Source organism: Dendrobates tinctorius, unplaced genomic scaffold (genome assembly GCF_039654945.1).
Source record: "Dendrobates tinctorius isolate UK_male_01 unplaced genomic scaffold, ASM3965494v1 ptg000258l, whole genome shotgun sequence".
NCBI classification, from domain to species: domain Eukaryota; kingdom Metazoa; phylum Chordata; class Amphibia; order Anura; family Dendrobatidae; genus Dendrobates; species Dendrobates tinctorius.
In genome coordinates, this window is record NW_027361925.1 from 4,596,548 (window position 1) to 4,613,323 (window position 16,776).

The 16,776-nt window shown below is 46.1% G+C and overlaps 1 protein-coding gene across 1 annotated transcript in view; it reads right to left on the minus strand.

The window, feature by feature from the left end:
* Positions 1 to 16,776, minus strand: part of LOC141069331 (bone marrow proteoglycan-like) — a 96,255-nt gene that overhangs the window by 59,845 nt on the left and 19,634 nt on the right. Inside the window, exon 2 of the mRNA XM_073558804.1 lies at positions 3,276 to 3,520. Coding sequence (XP_073414905.1) covers positions 3,276 to 3,520 — 245 coding nt within the window. The remainder of the gene's footprint in view (positions 1 to 3,275; positions 3,521 to 16,776) is intronic.

The following is a 16,776-nucleotide window of genomic DNA, read 5'->3' on the forward strand; positions in this document are numbered from 1 at the left end:
AGTACAAGAGGGGCAGGCAGAACTCGTAACAGGGACAGAACCGGATCAAAACCAAACAAGCAAGCAAGATATCAGGCACAAGGCACACGTACGCACAAGGTCAACTAACTCAGCTGAGGGCAGGAGTATAATTGACACCGGACCTAGGTCCAGTGAGCATTAAATAGCTGCCCTCTGCCAGAGAGAGGCGGAACAATTAACCCCCAGTCTGATCAGGACGGGCCAAAGCGAAATCCCGTCCTGAATCATGACAGTGGATAAGTTGTCTCACTCTCAGGAGAAGGCCCAACGGTTTGCTAACCGGCATAGGACTATTGGTCCCCGGTTTAAAGTGGGTGACATGGTTTGGTTGTCCTCAAAAAATATTCCTATGAAAGTTGCGTCTCCAAAATTTAAGCCAAGGTTCATTAGGCCTTATAAGATTTTGGAAATCTTTAATCGCGTTTCTTTCCGTTTGGCTCTTCCAAGAGCGTTTAAGATTCACAACATCTTTCTGTGACTAAACTGGATGAGCTGAATAAAATTGTTTTGTTGAAGATGAACCTGGACTCTGACTATCATTGTGTGGTGCAAAAAGAAAAGGAGCCACGGCAGTGTGGCATGGACCCTGACTTACAAGTGAGTGGACTACAATATGTTAATGTGGCAGAGGGCCAGGGTGTGCCAGTACTGCCACCGTCAGCCACGACTACAGCCCTGGCCTCCATTTCATGTGCACCAAAATGCACTATAAATTTATGGTAGATGTCAGGAAGGGGTTAAAATAACAAGGTTTTAATTGGTCCATATTGACTTTTAGGATTGCTACTTCCAATAAGTGGTGCTAGAGCTCAAGTACTTTTTCTCTCTTAAGAAGCAATTTGCATTTTTTAATGCAGATAGTGATTTCTAGCATATTTTTATTTTCTGGTTGTAGACTCTTTTAGTTTTTTTTTTTTGAAGTGGTGCTACTAATTTAACCCTTATGGCTCATACTCATCTGCGTATAAATTGGACAAGTTCAATCGGATAAAAAACTGAATTGTGCTCTGACCAGTTATTCTCTGATTCAGAGCTTACTGCGATTTTTTTCTCTCAGCTCAGATCAGACTGAGGAAAAAATTGCAGCATGCTATGAGTAGCCTTGTATATTGGACGAGACTTGCCAATGCAAGTCAATGGGTGCGAGAAAGCAAAAAAAGCACTCGGACATGCGTGTGCTGTCCAATTTTTACGCACCTTTCTCATTACGAAACTTCAGTCAAGTACAGTAAATTCACAGCATGAACTGTCAGAATATAATAGTTAGATACAAAGATGTCAGTGACATATATAATTAGTGCAGTGCATGTGTACTTACTGTCATGTATTTAGCTAATATATTTTTTTAAAAAAAACATGGGACTCCCATTATTTTTAATAACCAGTTGAGGGAAAGCAGACAGCTGGGAGCTGGTGTTATTTTTCTGGAAAGGGGCCACTATCCATGGATATTCCCAGACTTTTAATAACATCATACAGCTGTCTGTGTAGCCTTTATTGGTTATTAAATAGGGAGATGTCACCGATCGTCAGTGCAGTCGCATTCTCATGCTACTGTCATTGTGTTCCGGCCACCGTGCTGAGTGGTCACATTACTGATGTCGTTCCTCAGCACGGCATCCGGATGTAGCAGAGTTGGGGATCGTCGTGGATCACAGGATGGATTTATGGCAGAACAACTTGGAGTATTTGTGGAAGTCCGCACCGACTGCCAAGTGGACAGAAAATCCCATAAAGAGCAGAGGTTTCAGTCTATACTGAATCTTTTCTCACAAAACTATACCAGTCTACCCCACTCCTCCTGCTCTATAACATGATGCCTGCAGATTAGATTGCATTTTCATGGTGACAGGTTCTCTTTAAACACATAACAATAAAAATACATGCTACCAACATTTTTGGCCACATGAAGGGATTACAGCCAGATTTGACATTAATATTACTGTTGAGGCCGCACAATAAGCATTTTATTTACATTTTTATGAAATTTTCTTTTAACCTACAGTAGATTTACTATTTTGCAGGTTGCTGGTTTTTTTTATACCATATGTGTGTGTGTTAGGTGTCAGATTCCTGCCTCTGCACAGGAAGAATCTTGAGCCTTGCTTTCTGCAGTCCCCCATTCAGTCCAAGCCACAGAGGAGGCTGCTTAGCAAAGACATCATTTCTGGCGTCTTGATCAGGCCAGTGCTGTCAGTTCAGTTGCTGCTGCCATCTTAGGGTCAGTGATAGCAGACTGCACTGGTCAGCGGCAAGCAGCTCCTGGGACTAAGTCCTTCTTTCGGGCTACTGAGCATGCCCATGGGACGACCACTCATTGCAGGTCGGAGGTCACATGCTCAGGTCCTCAAGCATCTCGGATTGGACCATCAGGAAGATCCCAGAAGGACGCTACTATAAAAGGTTCGCATAGCTGCTCGGCCATGCGCTAATATAGACTCTGATGGCTAGTTGTGTGTGTGTGTGATGATGGATGTATGAGACTGGTGACTGACTCATTATGAAACCCCTACCCTCGGTTGTGTATGAGTTAGGGTTTAGGGAGATAGAGTCAGCGCCAGTAGTGGCATAATCTATGTGCCACAGAGCATCCCGCTCTCCACACCAGCGTTAGCGCCAGATAGCGCCAGTCAGCACAAGGCACCACTGGATCACATATGCAGCAGCATTCCTCACAGCGGCACTGTGCGCAAGTCAAGCGCTTACCTCCTTGCTCTGGGTGGTTAGTGGCATCCGCTGAATCGGTGCAGTGCGCACGTGGTGCGATTATATTATTTATTTCAGGCATCACAGTTGCGGTGTCGAGCGCTAGTGGGACTAGATGGACTCTAACCCTGTGTCCTTGGGGCAGAGTCCTGTGTCTCTTGACTAGTATTCACCTTGCTGAGCCCTGTGAAGTTAACAGGCTCCAGCACTTGCATTCTGCGGCTCTGTGCAGTAACAGAGTTCGCTCCTGTACACACCCGGTCAGCGGTTACCCCGCCGGTGTTTAGTCAGTGTTCGCCATTACCGAGCAGCAGTATACCATCCCTGCACAGTGGACTCCGGGTTACGAACGCACCTTATTATTATATTTTATTTGGTGCGTTCCCCCAACCCTAACAGTGTGTGATAGTTTTTTCTACATGTGTTACATGCCTAAAGAGTTATCATGTTGATCTAGACATTTAGTATTGTTCAATAAAGTGGTTAATATATTAACATGTTGAGAGTTGGCATAGAATTTACCTTGTTTGCTAGATTTTTAAACTTACCATGGCCTTCGTGAAGCAATGAGGCTTGGTGACAACATGGTAACCACATGTTCCTTTATCAGGACAGGCCTCATCTTCTGCTTTTTTGGTAAAATCTGGCTCAATTTGGTCAATTTCTTGACTCAATGACAAGTCCTCTTCATCCATCTCATCCTCATTGCTGTCTTCATCAAGTAACTCATGAATGTTATCTTCATTTGTGGCCACTTTAATAAACTGATCATCGATTTCCTGCTCAAAATTTCCTGGGAAGAAATAAAAGCAATACTTAGACCCTGACTTATTAGCCTCCACTATTTATGGAGGCCTCCTTAGTAGCCCCACTATTTTTGCAGGGCCCCTTAGTAACACCCACTATTTATGAGTGCCCACTTAGTAGCCCCCTCTATTTATGAGTGCCCCTCTTAGTTGCCACCACCATTAATGTGGGCCACTTTAGTAGCACCCACACATAATAAGCAACAAACAATTTTAAAAGAAAAAAATAAACATCATATACTTACCTTACCCTGGCAGCAGTGAGCAGCAGGTCCCAGCAGAGAGCGGTGGTGATATTGTAAGGAAGTGATGGAGGCCGTCATATACCTACCCCTCTTTGGACATTGTTCATATGTATTATGTGTGATTCCATATTGTTTAAAAATGTTAATGTGTTCATGTAATGTTGTAATGTGTATGCAGTTGATTTGTGTTGTGTATAAGATAAGGGATAGCATAGGACAATAGTGGGACTAGAATAGTGGGGTCACACTAGAGGTAGGGACTGAGAGTGTTAGGATAGAATAGTTCGTATAAGGGGTTTTCCAGGATGGGAGGAGTTACAGAGGGGTGTAGTGTAGTGCAGTAGGATATAGTAATAAGACTTCCTGGTTTAAAGTTAGTTGGGATGCAGCAGTGAACAAGGACACAATATTAGCATGGGGATAAGGTTGCTACAGCAAGAAGGGGCCCCAGGCTGAGGAGCATGCAACCGGTCATCACCTTAAATGGAACCATTCCAAAGAGGATCTGGGCCTTACGGCCGGGATTAGACACAGCTGAGATGGCGAGCCTTTTACCTTTTCCGTTTTGAAACTGGACAAGAGGAGTGGGAGGAAGCTGGTGAACCTAAAGGTATGGATGTCACAGGACGGGACAGGGATTGTCCAACGAGACAGGGATGGCTTGGAAGAGCAGGGACTGTCAGGAAGACAGGGAAGCCCAAGGAATTTGACTATGTACACACTGTGCTGAGTAAAGTTGAACTGTGAAGAATGGACATTGACTCTAGAGTTGTTTATGAGACCCGTGAATCCAGAGCCGGAATAACAGAAGCAGACAAGACTCCGGTAATTAATGTGAGTGTTTTGTTGTGCACGCTGTACATACAGCAGAAGGGACATTATGATTCATTTGTAGGGAGCCAATGTGTGGCGACGCAGCAGCTCCTCTCGACTACCACCCTGGCCTCCTTACAATATCATCACACCAGGACTCACGTTCTGTGGGTGTCGCAAGGTGAGGACATCATCGCGTCACTCTGCTCTGGACCTGCCATTCTGTAGCCCACAGGCCTAAAGCAACCTGCGGCCTACAGAATGGAGTGCGGCAGTGCAGGGAGATCAGTTCTCCCTGCTCTGCTGCAGTTTCACTGTATCAGCGCGCTGCACAGGCCGATACAGTTAAGGATAGCTGTGGCTCCGGGTTCGCCCCTCCAAGTCAGGAACCTAGGGTAACCACACCCACTCATTATATCTCAACTTCTATGGTGATGTTTTCATGTCCCTTGGCCATGCAGACTCAGACACTTCTGGGAATGGGCTGATATATATCTTTGTCTTGTACAAACATTCTTTCTTTATTTTTCTCAAAATTTGTTTTTTTCCATGGAGTTAAACTCACAAAATTTAACAGGGCAGCCAATTGCTTTACTTTTGAGCCAGGGTCTGAACTGTCAAGAAGGGGAACATTTTCTCTGCTTGTGTATTTAAATAATGTTCTTCTAGCTCTATGCATTGGCCCATAAAGATATTGTACTTCTCTATACGCCAGCGTTTCTGTCCCACTTACCCTCTCCTTCCCCTTCATCATTCTATCTCCTAAGGCTATATTAATGATAAAACAGATAGGATCCAGTGCTAGGTGACCGTATTTTTCCTACGTAAGGCAATTAGACTATTTGTGATTCAAATTCTTATATTATACCTTCCCTTATTTACTTTGTTATAAATACGGCCATTGTGGTGTCATGTCTGCTGCAGCCATTCACTGAGCTCAGCACTGATACCGTTGAGTTCAGTGATCGGTTGCAGCAGTCACATGCGCTACAGACATAATGTCAACTTTGCAGCCTGTAAACAAAGAGTAGAACAGAGAGGGATAGCTGGCACTTGAGCAGGTGAAGGTGATTAATGCTGATTATATCATTTTTAACACCTGCATGCTGATGGTGTACGAAAGATTGATAGGTTGAAAACCCCTTAAAAGAGTTAACTATAAAGGCAGCCCCTTTTAAGGCTACTTTCACACATCAGGTTTTCGGCGTCAGGCGCGATCCGGCGTCGTGCCGGAACGCCGGATCCGGCAAATGTTTCGTAAAACCGGATGTGACGGATCCGGTTTTCTGCCGGATCCGTCTTTTTCTTGACAGACAAAACCGGATCCGTCTCATCTGGTTCATCCGTTTTTCTATCCGTTTTTCAACGGATTACGCCGGATCCGGTTGTTAAAATTGACCCTTGTGGCCTTCCGAACGGGATTGGCTACTGGAAAACTATATATAGCATGTTCCTACAGCCCTTCTTTGACAGGTTGTAGAGGAGAAAGTGCAGGTTGGAGAGAAGAGCAAGTTACTGGCGAAGATGGATGTTGTCATTGGAAATATTTTGAAGAATTTGGCGGATTTTATAGCGGAGGTGAATCGTTTGAGGGTGATTGTTCTGGAGAAGGAGAGAGCGAGACAGCAGCGCATCAGGCATCGTAGACGACGTTTGTGGATTCACCCCATCACAGCCAAGAGAATGACGCGTGGGGTCTATTCTACACTCTGCATGGACCTTCGACGAAACCCGGATAAATTTTTTGGATATGTTAGGATGAAAATGGAGAATTTTGATTACTTGGTGGAGCATTGCACACCTCATAAGAAAAGCGGACACCTATTGCCGCTTCTCTGTTTCACCCGCAGAGCGTCTGATGGTGACTTTAAGGTAAGCCACATTTATTGGATGTGCTCGCATCAGAGCACACTTTCACTGCAATCTTGTTGGTGGTAGTTTGTATCTCCAAGTGTTGTCAGTTTTGGTATGTAATGCTGTGATTTAAAACTAATTTATTGTTTTTTAATTCCCCACAGATTTCTTGCAACTGGAGAATCCCTTTCGTCACTGCATTTCCAGTACAGACTCGGGATTTCCACCATATCTGGAATTGTGAAGTACACATGCCGTGCACTGTGGGACTCCTTAGCTGAAGAGTTTTTACCAGAGCCCACAACAGAGAGGTGGATTGAAATTGCTGACAAGTTTCAACAGATATGTCAGATATGTCAGTTTCCAAACTGCTTGGGCGCTGTGGACGGGAAACATATCCGCATTGTAAAGCCAGCTGGATCGGGATCGGAATATTTCAATTACAAGAAATATTTTTCAATTGTCCTCATGGCCATCGCTGACGCGGAATACAAATTTATTGCGGTTGATATTGGGGCCTATGGCCGCTCCAATGACTCTCAAGTTTTCAAACTGTCTGCCATGGGGCGTAAACTGTATGGAAGCACCTTCCAGTTCCCACCACCTAGACCGCTGCCGCAAACATCTGGTCCACCTATGCCATTTGTCTGTGTAGGGGATGAAGCCTTCCAGCTGTCAGAACACCTTTTGAAACCGTACTCTAGCAGAGGATTGACAAGACCAAAACGCATTTTTAATTACCGCCTCACAAGAGCAAGAAGAATGGTTGAATGTACCTTTAGTATTCTGACAGCCAAATGGCGGGTCCTATTGACTGCGATCAACCTCAAGACAGAAACTGTGGACGAGGTGATCAAAGCGTGCGTGGTACTCCACAATTTTGTTATCTGCAAGGAACCCATTTCCATTGAGGACACCTCTGAAGAAACCACCTTGCAAGATTACCATGACATTACCACTAGAAGTTCTGTGACGGTTTCAGTAATGAGGGACAATTTTGCACTATACTTTATGTCACCTCAAGGCAGAGTACACTGGCAGGATGACAGAGTGTGAAAGATTTGTGCCCTAACCAAACTTGTGTACCTTCTGGACCAACAGTATATACCTTTGCCAACCAAAGTTGGCTATCTTGTCATGGTCTTACTATTTTTAGCTTTAGGCCACAGGTGTGTACCTGGTTGTGTTTTATGCAAAGTATTTCACCTTTTAACAAAAGTTGTGTACATTGTTAGGAATTCACCAACAATAAACACAACTTTTTAGGTGAAATACTTTGCTTCAAACACAACCAGGAACACAACTGTGGCAAAAAGCTAAAATTTACCCACAGTTATATACCTGGTTTTGAATACCTTTTTACCTTTGAAATATCCTGTATTTAACCTTTTTTTTAAACATAGTTCGCCGCAGAAAGAAATGACAGACAACCATTGTGAAACGATAATTTAACTTTTATTTTTTTTTTTTTTGTAAAATGTTTTTAAAGTGCAAAAAACTTTTTTAATAAAGGTTTTAAACCCAATGGGCATTTTTATTAAAAAACACACATTACAAATCTGTGTAGTGTGGGGTGGAAATACTGCTGGAGGGGCTGCGGGACACTTCGACACTGGGTGTGTGGAGAGAGGACTGGGATCGTGGTGGGGAAGGAACAGTTAGAGGTGAAGGTGTGGAAAAAGCTACAGAATGGGTGGACATGTGGGAGGCAGAAGAGGTGGTGGGCGGTGGAGTGGAGGGTTGGGCAGGGACTGTAGGAGCAGATGATGTTGATGGAAAGTTGTATGGGGAAGGAGTTTGGTACGGGGAAGGAGTTTGGTACGGGGAAGGAGTTTGGTACGGGGCAGGTTGCTGGAAGTGGGGAGATGTCTGGTACTGGGGAGGTTGCTGGTACTGGTGAGGTTGCTGGTATGTAATAGGAGGGGGAGGATGGAAAGTGGCTGGAGGGGGTGCAGATGTAATAGGAGGGGGAGGATGGAAAGTGGCTGGAGGGGGTGCAGATGTAATAGGAGGGGGAGGATGGAAAGTGGCTGGAGGGGGTGCAGGTGGAGGAACTTACAGTGGTGGGAGGTGGAGGTTGGGAGGTAACCTGCTGTAGAGCACCGTGGCACGAATGCATTACATGCATCTGCTGGGTAGGAGATAGTGTTGCCATGCGCTCCACAACAGACCTGAAAAAGGTGTGGTTTGGCGAAGATCTTGCTTCTGAATGCATGGTTTGCAGAAGTGTCTTCACCTCCAGAATGCTGGAGTTGATCTGCTGAAAGCCTGCGGAGATTTGCTCTGACAAGACTTTTAGACAGTTCTGGAAAGATGCATTCAGATGCAAGAACTCTTGCGCATAACTCTTTTCCTGACCCCTCTGCCGCTGTCGCCCAGTACCCGCAGGTGTACTAGAGGTGGCAGGGGCAGAAGGGTGGGGTAAAGGGAAAGCGATCTCCTCACCAGCAGCTTCATGTAATGTAGGCGGCCACGATGCTCCTGTGCTGGTGGATGGGACAGATGGGTCGAATGTGTGGGAAGGCTGGGAAAGTGCAGATGTACCGGGGTGGTCGAAGTGTCCCTCGGTGCCGGTCTCCTCAGGGATCGCCTCAGAAGGGTCCAATCGTGCAGGCTCCCGAGTGCTGCTCACCGTGCTGTGGAATAAAGAGAAAAAAAAACAATTAAAATACTGACATGGTATGGCCCTGGCTGAAAAAAAAAAGTTACATCTAACATTTTTTTTCACATGTGGTGTGTAATATTTACCTTCTAGTGACCATTGTTTCCCGGAGGAACGACAGGGCTTGTGCGTACTTGTACTTGCTCCTGCGTCCTCCAGATCCACTCGGGGCCCGCATCTCTTTATTGAACTCCTTCTTGAAACGATCCCTCACAGACCGCCACCGATTCACAATTCTGTTCCCTGAAACGAGAAAGGAGTGGTTAGTATACAACATCAGTGTTTCACAAACTCCAGTCCTCATGGTCCCCAGGGGTCATGTTTTCAGGATTTCCATAGTAAATAGAAATCCTGAACACATGATCCGTGGGGACCACGAGGACTGGAGTTCGGGAAACACTGGTTTACATCAAGCAACCGGTACTGTATATACTTACGCTCTTTAATCTGGGCCCGAACATCGAGGTCCTCCCAGCGGCCCACAAGGAGCGAACAGATTTCCTCCCAGAGTCGTCGGGTAACGATAAGGTCAGCGTGGCGGCGGTCAGCCATATTCCAGAGCGGCTCCCTTTCTCTGACGAGATCGATGAGGTGGTCCACATCGAGTCCTCCATCCTCACCGTCAGAGTCAGGAGCACGCTGTGAAGGCTGTTAAAGAAAAAGACAAAAATAACATAATTAGCCTCCACAAAAGAAATGAAATAAAAAGTGCAAAAAAACAAAGCAAAAATATTTATACTTACACGCTGGTGACCGCCGCGTTGCTGTCGCCGACGACCCTGGGAGGCACTGCGAGGACCTCTTGGCCGAGCACCAGATTGGGAAGACTAGAGAAGAAAACAAAAAATGTTAGGTCTTTGGATGTAGGCATTTGTTTGCTGTGTGTGGTCTGCAGAACATTGTTTTCTATGTGTTGTGTGTAGTGTGATGTTGTGTTTCTGCGTTTGATGCAAAAAACTTACCAATTGTGAGCCCACTCCAGGTGTCTGTCCACCCCTTCCTTCTTCTTCTGGGAGCTCCTCTTCATCTTGTGATTCCTGTTTTGAAATAAAAGGCAATGAATAGACATATATTACAGAGATGATGGATTTTGGAAATAAAAACTTACCGTCAAACGCTGACGATGCGAGGGAGGGCTCCCAGAAGAAGATGTGCTGTCCTGTTGATGGCCAGACTCCATGGCTGTGGGTATTGCTGCTGCTGTTGCTGCTGCCAGTGATGCCATTTCTGCTGCTGCTGCTGCTGCATCTCTTGGGCGGCTGTTGAATAAAGAGAAACAAAGGGCCAATGAATATCTTGATATTCCATGGCCCTAGTTTGGAGGAATGGGGGATTTGATAATTACCGTCTCTCATCTGCTGCTGGACTCCCCTCCTCAGCATGTTCCATTTGCTGCTCCATTTGGGGTGGTGGTGGTGCTGATGGTGCTGCAGTGGTCTCCTGCCTTCTCCTGCTGCGCTTGGTTGCTTTCTTGGGTGGCATGTTGGGTGTGGCTGTGGGTCCCACTGTCTTGCTTTTATATATGTCTTGTGGGCAGAGCTACTGAGCATGCTCAGACCAAAAAAACCGGATCCGGCCACTGGATCCGGCTTTCGCCGGATCAGGCGCATTGCGGCGCTCATAGGCTTTCATTGTGTGAAAAAGCCGGACGCGCCGGATCCGGCGTGTCCGGCTTTTTAGCCGGAGACAAAAAACGTTACAGTAGCCGTTTTTTCCAGACGCCGGATCGCGACACATTGCCGGATCCGGCGAAAACCGGATGAAACGCATGGCCATCCGGCGCGATCCGGCGCAAATGCAAGTCAATGGGGGGGAAACCGGATCCGGCATTGCATTTCGCCGGATCCGGTTTCTGTCAAAAGCGCCGGATCGCGCCTGACGGCGAAAACCTGATGTGTGAAAGAGGCCTAAGATGTTCTTCTCTGCTCTTGATCACATCACATTGTGACATTCAAAGTTGCAATATGACTTGGACTGAGGGCTAAGAGGAGCAATGAGGAGTTAGCTTGAGCATGGACTTACTAGAACAACAACTTAACCTATATGATGGCGATCTTTACAAAAAGTGATAGTGGGGAAAGTTGGGCTTTTCAGGTGTGTGTGGATCACCCCCAGGGCAAGTGGGGTTCTTACTCGGTACCAGGCTGGTGTCTTAAAGGGTGATGTGTCGCGGTGGCAATGACCCGGTCCGTGGCCCTGGGTGTCCATGTAAAATAAGTTGAAATAAAGGTTATGTGTAGATAAGTTCGTGATACCACCTGTGGTATCTGGTCAGAAGGGCACCTGCGCTGCAGTGCAGATCCTCTGGGACAGATGGTGTGATGCAGCAGAGGTGTAATAGCTCTCCACAGGCAGAGCTGTAGTCCCAGGGCAGTGGTAGTAGATGTTGAGGTAGATGGTGTAGTGTTTAGGCATAGAGATGTAGCAGTGCTGAGAAGGTGATGCAGGAAGAAGGCAAAGACACAGCTGAATGCAGTTCCAAAGCTTTACTCATGTTTCTGGCATACACAGGTGCTCGCTTCAGTGCCGTGTCCTTCAGGTGAGGGGCTCAGTCAACTCCCAGGCAGATGGAGTACACCCTTCCAGCACTCCCTTCCGTGTGCCTTTTCTGAACATTTCCTTACTAACGCTAATCTGAAGTACTTGCAGTTATGAATTACACTCAAGTTCCTCTTTCTTGCTGTTACTTAGAACTCCACTTGCATGACAGGCAGCTGTAGCCTACTTCAGGGACTCCTTACAATCATGTCCCAGCTCACACACGTTGCTACTGTGTCATCAAGTCTTAGGTGGGAATAAAGTGGTCACAACTTCTATTCCTCCGGTTTTTGCTGTGGAACCATTAGCATTCACACAGCCTCGGATACCGGTCCCCGGCCTTTGGCACATTAACTTAGGGAAGGGCTCTGCTCTAGCCCTCATCCCCAGCTCTCCTCCACACGTTCCGTCCTTTCCTATCTTTCTTCTGAAAAACTGATCTTTCTCTTCCTTTCTTTCCTTGCCAGAAGCTTCAGCTCATAGGAGGCTGCTGCATAAATGTCCTCTCTCTGCTTCCCCCTCTGGAGAACTGATCCTGACTCCCTATTAGTTCTCCCTCTCTTTAGTACAACCTAAGTTCCACCCACCTCCCAGCACCATTCATGAACCAAGCAGGGGTTATAGAGGGTGCCCTACTGTTCTAAGGTTTCCATGCTGGGTGCAGATGCTGAAGTCTGGTCAGGTGTCCCCATCTTACCTGAGAAATGGGATACTACACCTCAGGAGGAGATGCAGTACCTCTTTGGCGACTGAACCCTCAGGGGTGCCACATGTGTCTATCAATGAGTCCATCCTCAGCTGCTTCCCTGCTCTGTTCCTATAGTGGAACAGGACCAAGGTAGTTTGCACACAGCATTAAGGGGGTTGCCCAGCACAACAACTTCCTAAAGAAGTTAATATTTTTTGTTTTACTAAGTGTACTAAGGCACCAGTCAGTCTTCTGCTAGATTCTTTCTACCATTTGTCCTTGATGGCCAGAAGAGCATAAAAAAAGCTCAAGTTCCAGGAGTTATACGTTAATCTTGGAGGACGGCAGAAAATTCTGTTATCATTAACCCCTTTCTGCCATCCGACGTACTATCCCGTCCATGGGACCCGGGCCCCTATGCCCATGGACGGGATAGTACGTCGACGCGATCAGCGGCGCCCACGTGGTGAGCGCCGCTGATCGCGGCCGGGTGTCAGCTGATTATCACAGCTCACACCCGGCACAATGTGTCAGGGGCGGTCACGGACCGCCCCCGACACGTTAACCCCTTGCACACCGCGATCAAACATGATCGCGGTGTACCGGGGGTTAAAGGGAAGCATCGGCAGGGAGGGGGCTCCCTCCGTGCTTCCCTGAGCCAACCACGGCAGTGCAATGTGCAGCGCTGCTGCGGGGGGCTCCTTTCCTCCAGGCCCCCGAATCCAAGATGGCGACAGGGGCCTTCGGGGGCCTGCAGGAAGCTGGCTTCCTCAGTGCCTGCAAAGCGCAGGCATGAGGAAGCCTTCTGCAATGCCTGTGACAGATTACTGATCTGTCACAGTGATCTGTCATGTGACAGATCAGCGATCTGTCACAGGACAGTGATGTCCCACCTGGAACTATTTAATAAAGTTAAAAAAAAAATAAAAAAAAGTGTTAAAATAATAAAAAAAAAATCGCCAAATAAATTAGAAAAAAAAAAAAAAATATTCCCCCAATAAATCCATTTTTTGCAAATAAAAAAAAACAAAACAATAAAAGTACACATATTAGGTATCGCCGCGTCCGAAACGACCCGCCCTATAAAACTGTCCCATTAGTTAACCCCTTTAGTGAACCCCTTAAAAAATAAAAATAAAAAAACGAAGCAAAAAATAATGATTTATTATCATACCGCCAAACAAAAAGTGTAATAACGCACGAAAATATCCATGGTACCGCTGAAAACGTCATCTTGTCCTGCAAAAAACGAGCTGCCACACAGCATCATCAGCGAAAAAATAAAAAAGTTATAGCTCGCAGAATAAAGCGATGCAAAAATAATTATTTTTTATATAAAATAGTTTTCATTGCATAAAACCGACAAAACATAAAAAAACGACCTAAGTGAGGTATCGCTGTAACCATACTGACCCGAAGAATAAAACCGCCTTATCAATTTTACCGCTTGCGGAACGGTGTAAACGCACTCCCCCAAAAGAAATTGGTTTTTGTTCATTCTGCGTCCCAAAAATCAGAATAAAAAGCGATCAAAAAATATCACGTGCCCGAAAATGGTACCAATAAAAATGTAAACTTGTCCCGCAAAAAATAAGACCTCACATGACTCGGTGTGTCAAAATACAGAAAAATTATAGCTCTCAATATGTGGTGATGCAAAAACTATTTTTACAATAAAAAGCGTCTTTTAGCGTGCAACAGCTGCCAAATATAAAAACCGCCATAAATAGTAAATCAAACCCCCCGTTATCACCCCCTTAGTTAGGGAAAAATAATAAAATAAAAAAAATGTATTTATTTCCATTTTTCCATTAGGGTTAGGGTTAGGGTTAGGGCTAGGGTTAGGGTTAGGGTAGGGTTAGGGCTAGGGTTAGGGCTAGGGTTAGGGTTAGGGCTAGGGTTAGGGCTAGGGTTAGGGTTAGGGCTGAGATTAGGGTTAGGGGTGTGTTGGGGTTCGGGTTGGAGTTAGAATTGGGGGTTTCCACTGTTTGGGCACATCAGGGGCGCTCCAAATGCAACATGGCGTCTGATCTCAATTCCAGCCAATTCTGAGTTGAAAAAGTCAAATGGTGCTCCTTCCCTTCCAAGCTCTGCCATGCGCCCAAACAGTGTTTTACCCTCACATGTAGGGTATCAGCCTACTCAGGACAAATTGCAAAACAATTTTTGGGGTCCAATTTCTCCTGTTACCCTTAGGAAAATAAAAAATTGGGGGCAAAAATTTCATTTTTGTGGAAAAAATGATTTTTTTATTTTCACGTCCGAGCGTTATAAACTTCTGTGAAGCACTTGGGGGTTCAAAGTGCTCACCACACATCTAGATAAGTTCCGTGGGGGGTCTAGTGTCCAAAATGGGGTCACTTGTGGGGAGTTTCAATAGTTTAGGTACATCAGGGGCTCTCCAAACGCACATGACACCCGCAGACCATTCCATCAAAGTCTGCATTCCAAAACGTCACTGCTTCCCTTCCGAGCCCCGACATGTATCCATACAGTAGTTTTCTCCCACATATGGGGTGTCAGCGTACTCAGGACAAATTGGACAACAACTTTTGGGGTCCAATTTCTCCTGTTACCCTTGGGAAAATGAAAAAATTGGGGACTAATTGATCATGTTTGTGGAAAAAATACGATTTTTTTTTTTTCATGCCCGGGCATTATAAACTTCTGTGAAGCCCTTGGGGGTTCAAAGTGCTCACCACACATCTAGATAAGTTCCTTAGGGGGTCTCGTTTCCAAAATGGGGTCATTTGTGGGGGTTTCCACTGTTTAGGTACATTAGGGGCTCTCCAAAGGCAACATGACACCCGCAGACCATTTCATCAAAGTCTGCATTCCAAAACGTCACTACTAGAGTTGAGCGACTTTTGGTTTTTTAGGGTCGCGTTTCGTTTCGTGAAACCCGACTTTTCCAAAAGTCGGGTCGAGCAAGATCGTCCAATTATAGGGAAAAGTCGGGGTCATCCCGAAACACGAAACCCAATGTAAGTCAATGGGGAATAAAAGTCGGCAGTGAGAGGAGGACAGGAAACACACCTACAGTGCCCATTTGAATGCCAAATGCATCTATTCTTCTAACTTAAGCTTGTCAACCTTAATTAACTTCATAATACAAGTTACGCACTGAAAAATGGGGGTTATTTGGCTAAAGTTGTGGGGGGGGGGCTGGCTGCAGGTTTTCATGTGCCCTGGGCGAAAGAGCGCCCCTTTAACACATACCACAACTCATCATGCTCCGATACGGCAGAGAAATAGCGGTATAGTACAATGAAAAATACCTCACTTTTTACATCTCATGACGAGGCCCATCTATTTCTCCATACAAAATCATTGGTCCCATATAATGTTTGAAACAGTATATGATGAGCTCCACATAATGCTACAGTATATGTTGGTCCCCATGGATGAAGCTCCACTGTCTTAAGGGCCCAAATAATGCTCCAAACATAATGGGCCCATTTCTAATGCTCTAGTGTATAATGGGCCCTGTAAATGCTGCTCCAGTGTCTGATGTCCACCTTTGGAATGTTCCAGTGTATGGTGGGCCCCATCTATCATTCATCAGAGTATAGTGCTCCCCAAAAATTGCTGTCCCAACATTGAAAACAATCAAATAAGTCTCCTCGCTAGGGAATCCCTGTACTTGTCTGGACTCCTCGTCGTCCCCATCTTCCATCTCACTGCACAGTATTTCAACTTTGCAAGTGCTGTGATCCTGAGCAAGCAGGGGGGCCCACTCGTTGGCGACGGCACTGGCACAGGGCCCCTGATAGTACGGTGGTGTGTCTGATGGCGGGTGGGCCGAACCTGCACTTTCATCTGCAGCTTCCTCTTTGTCACCGTGTAAGATGGAACTGTATATGGGAAGGGTAACCTGAGTTTCATCAGGGTCAGATTCAGGTCGTGTAGCGTGCGAGGGGAATGTAGTGGTCTGGGTCAATGTACCAGCAGATTCATCGAGCAGTGGCTGGGCATCAGTGCACTTGTGTCGCCCCCAGGAGTACGGTCACCACAGTGGCATTACCGTCTTCCTAGGGAGTGTGATGTCATGCTTGGGAGCAACGAACGATCTCTCTAGCAGGTTAACTGATTGGGCGGCGTTATTCCCACGAGTCATGACCCTCCAAACAGCGTTCATGAAGGCAAAGTGTTTGTTTTACGTGGGCAGTATGGTTGCAAAGCTGAACCTTAAAGGAATGTCCAGAAGGGCACCACCAGGAGTGGAGCCTACGGTTAAATTGACTCCACCTGGGAAACCTCAACCATGCCAGCTACAGGACAGATGCACACATTGCAAGCTTAATTCCGTTAACGAACGAGACTCCGTCATGCCCCGCGGTCCGAGTCCGGCTTACTAGAGGGACACGTGAGGCTCTGGCACATGAGATTGGCCAATAACTGGTGTGTCATGCCCTTACATGTCCGTGGCTGCATGTGCGCTAC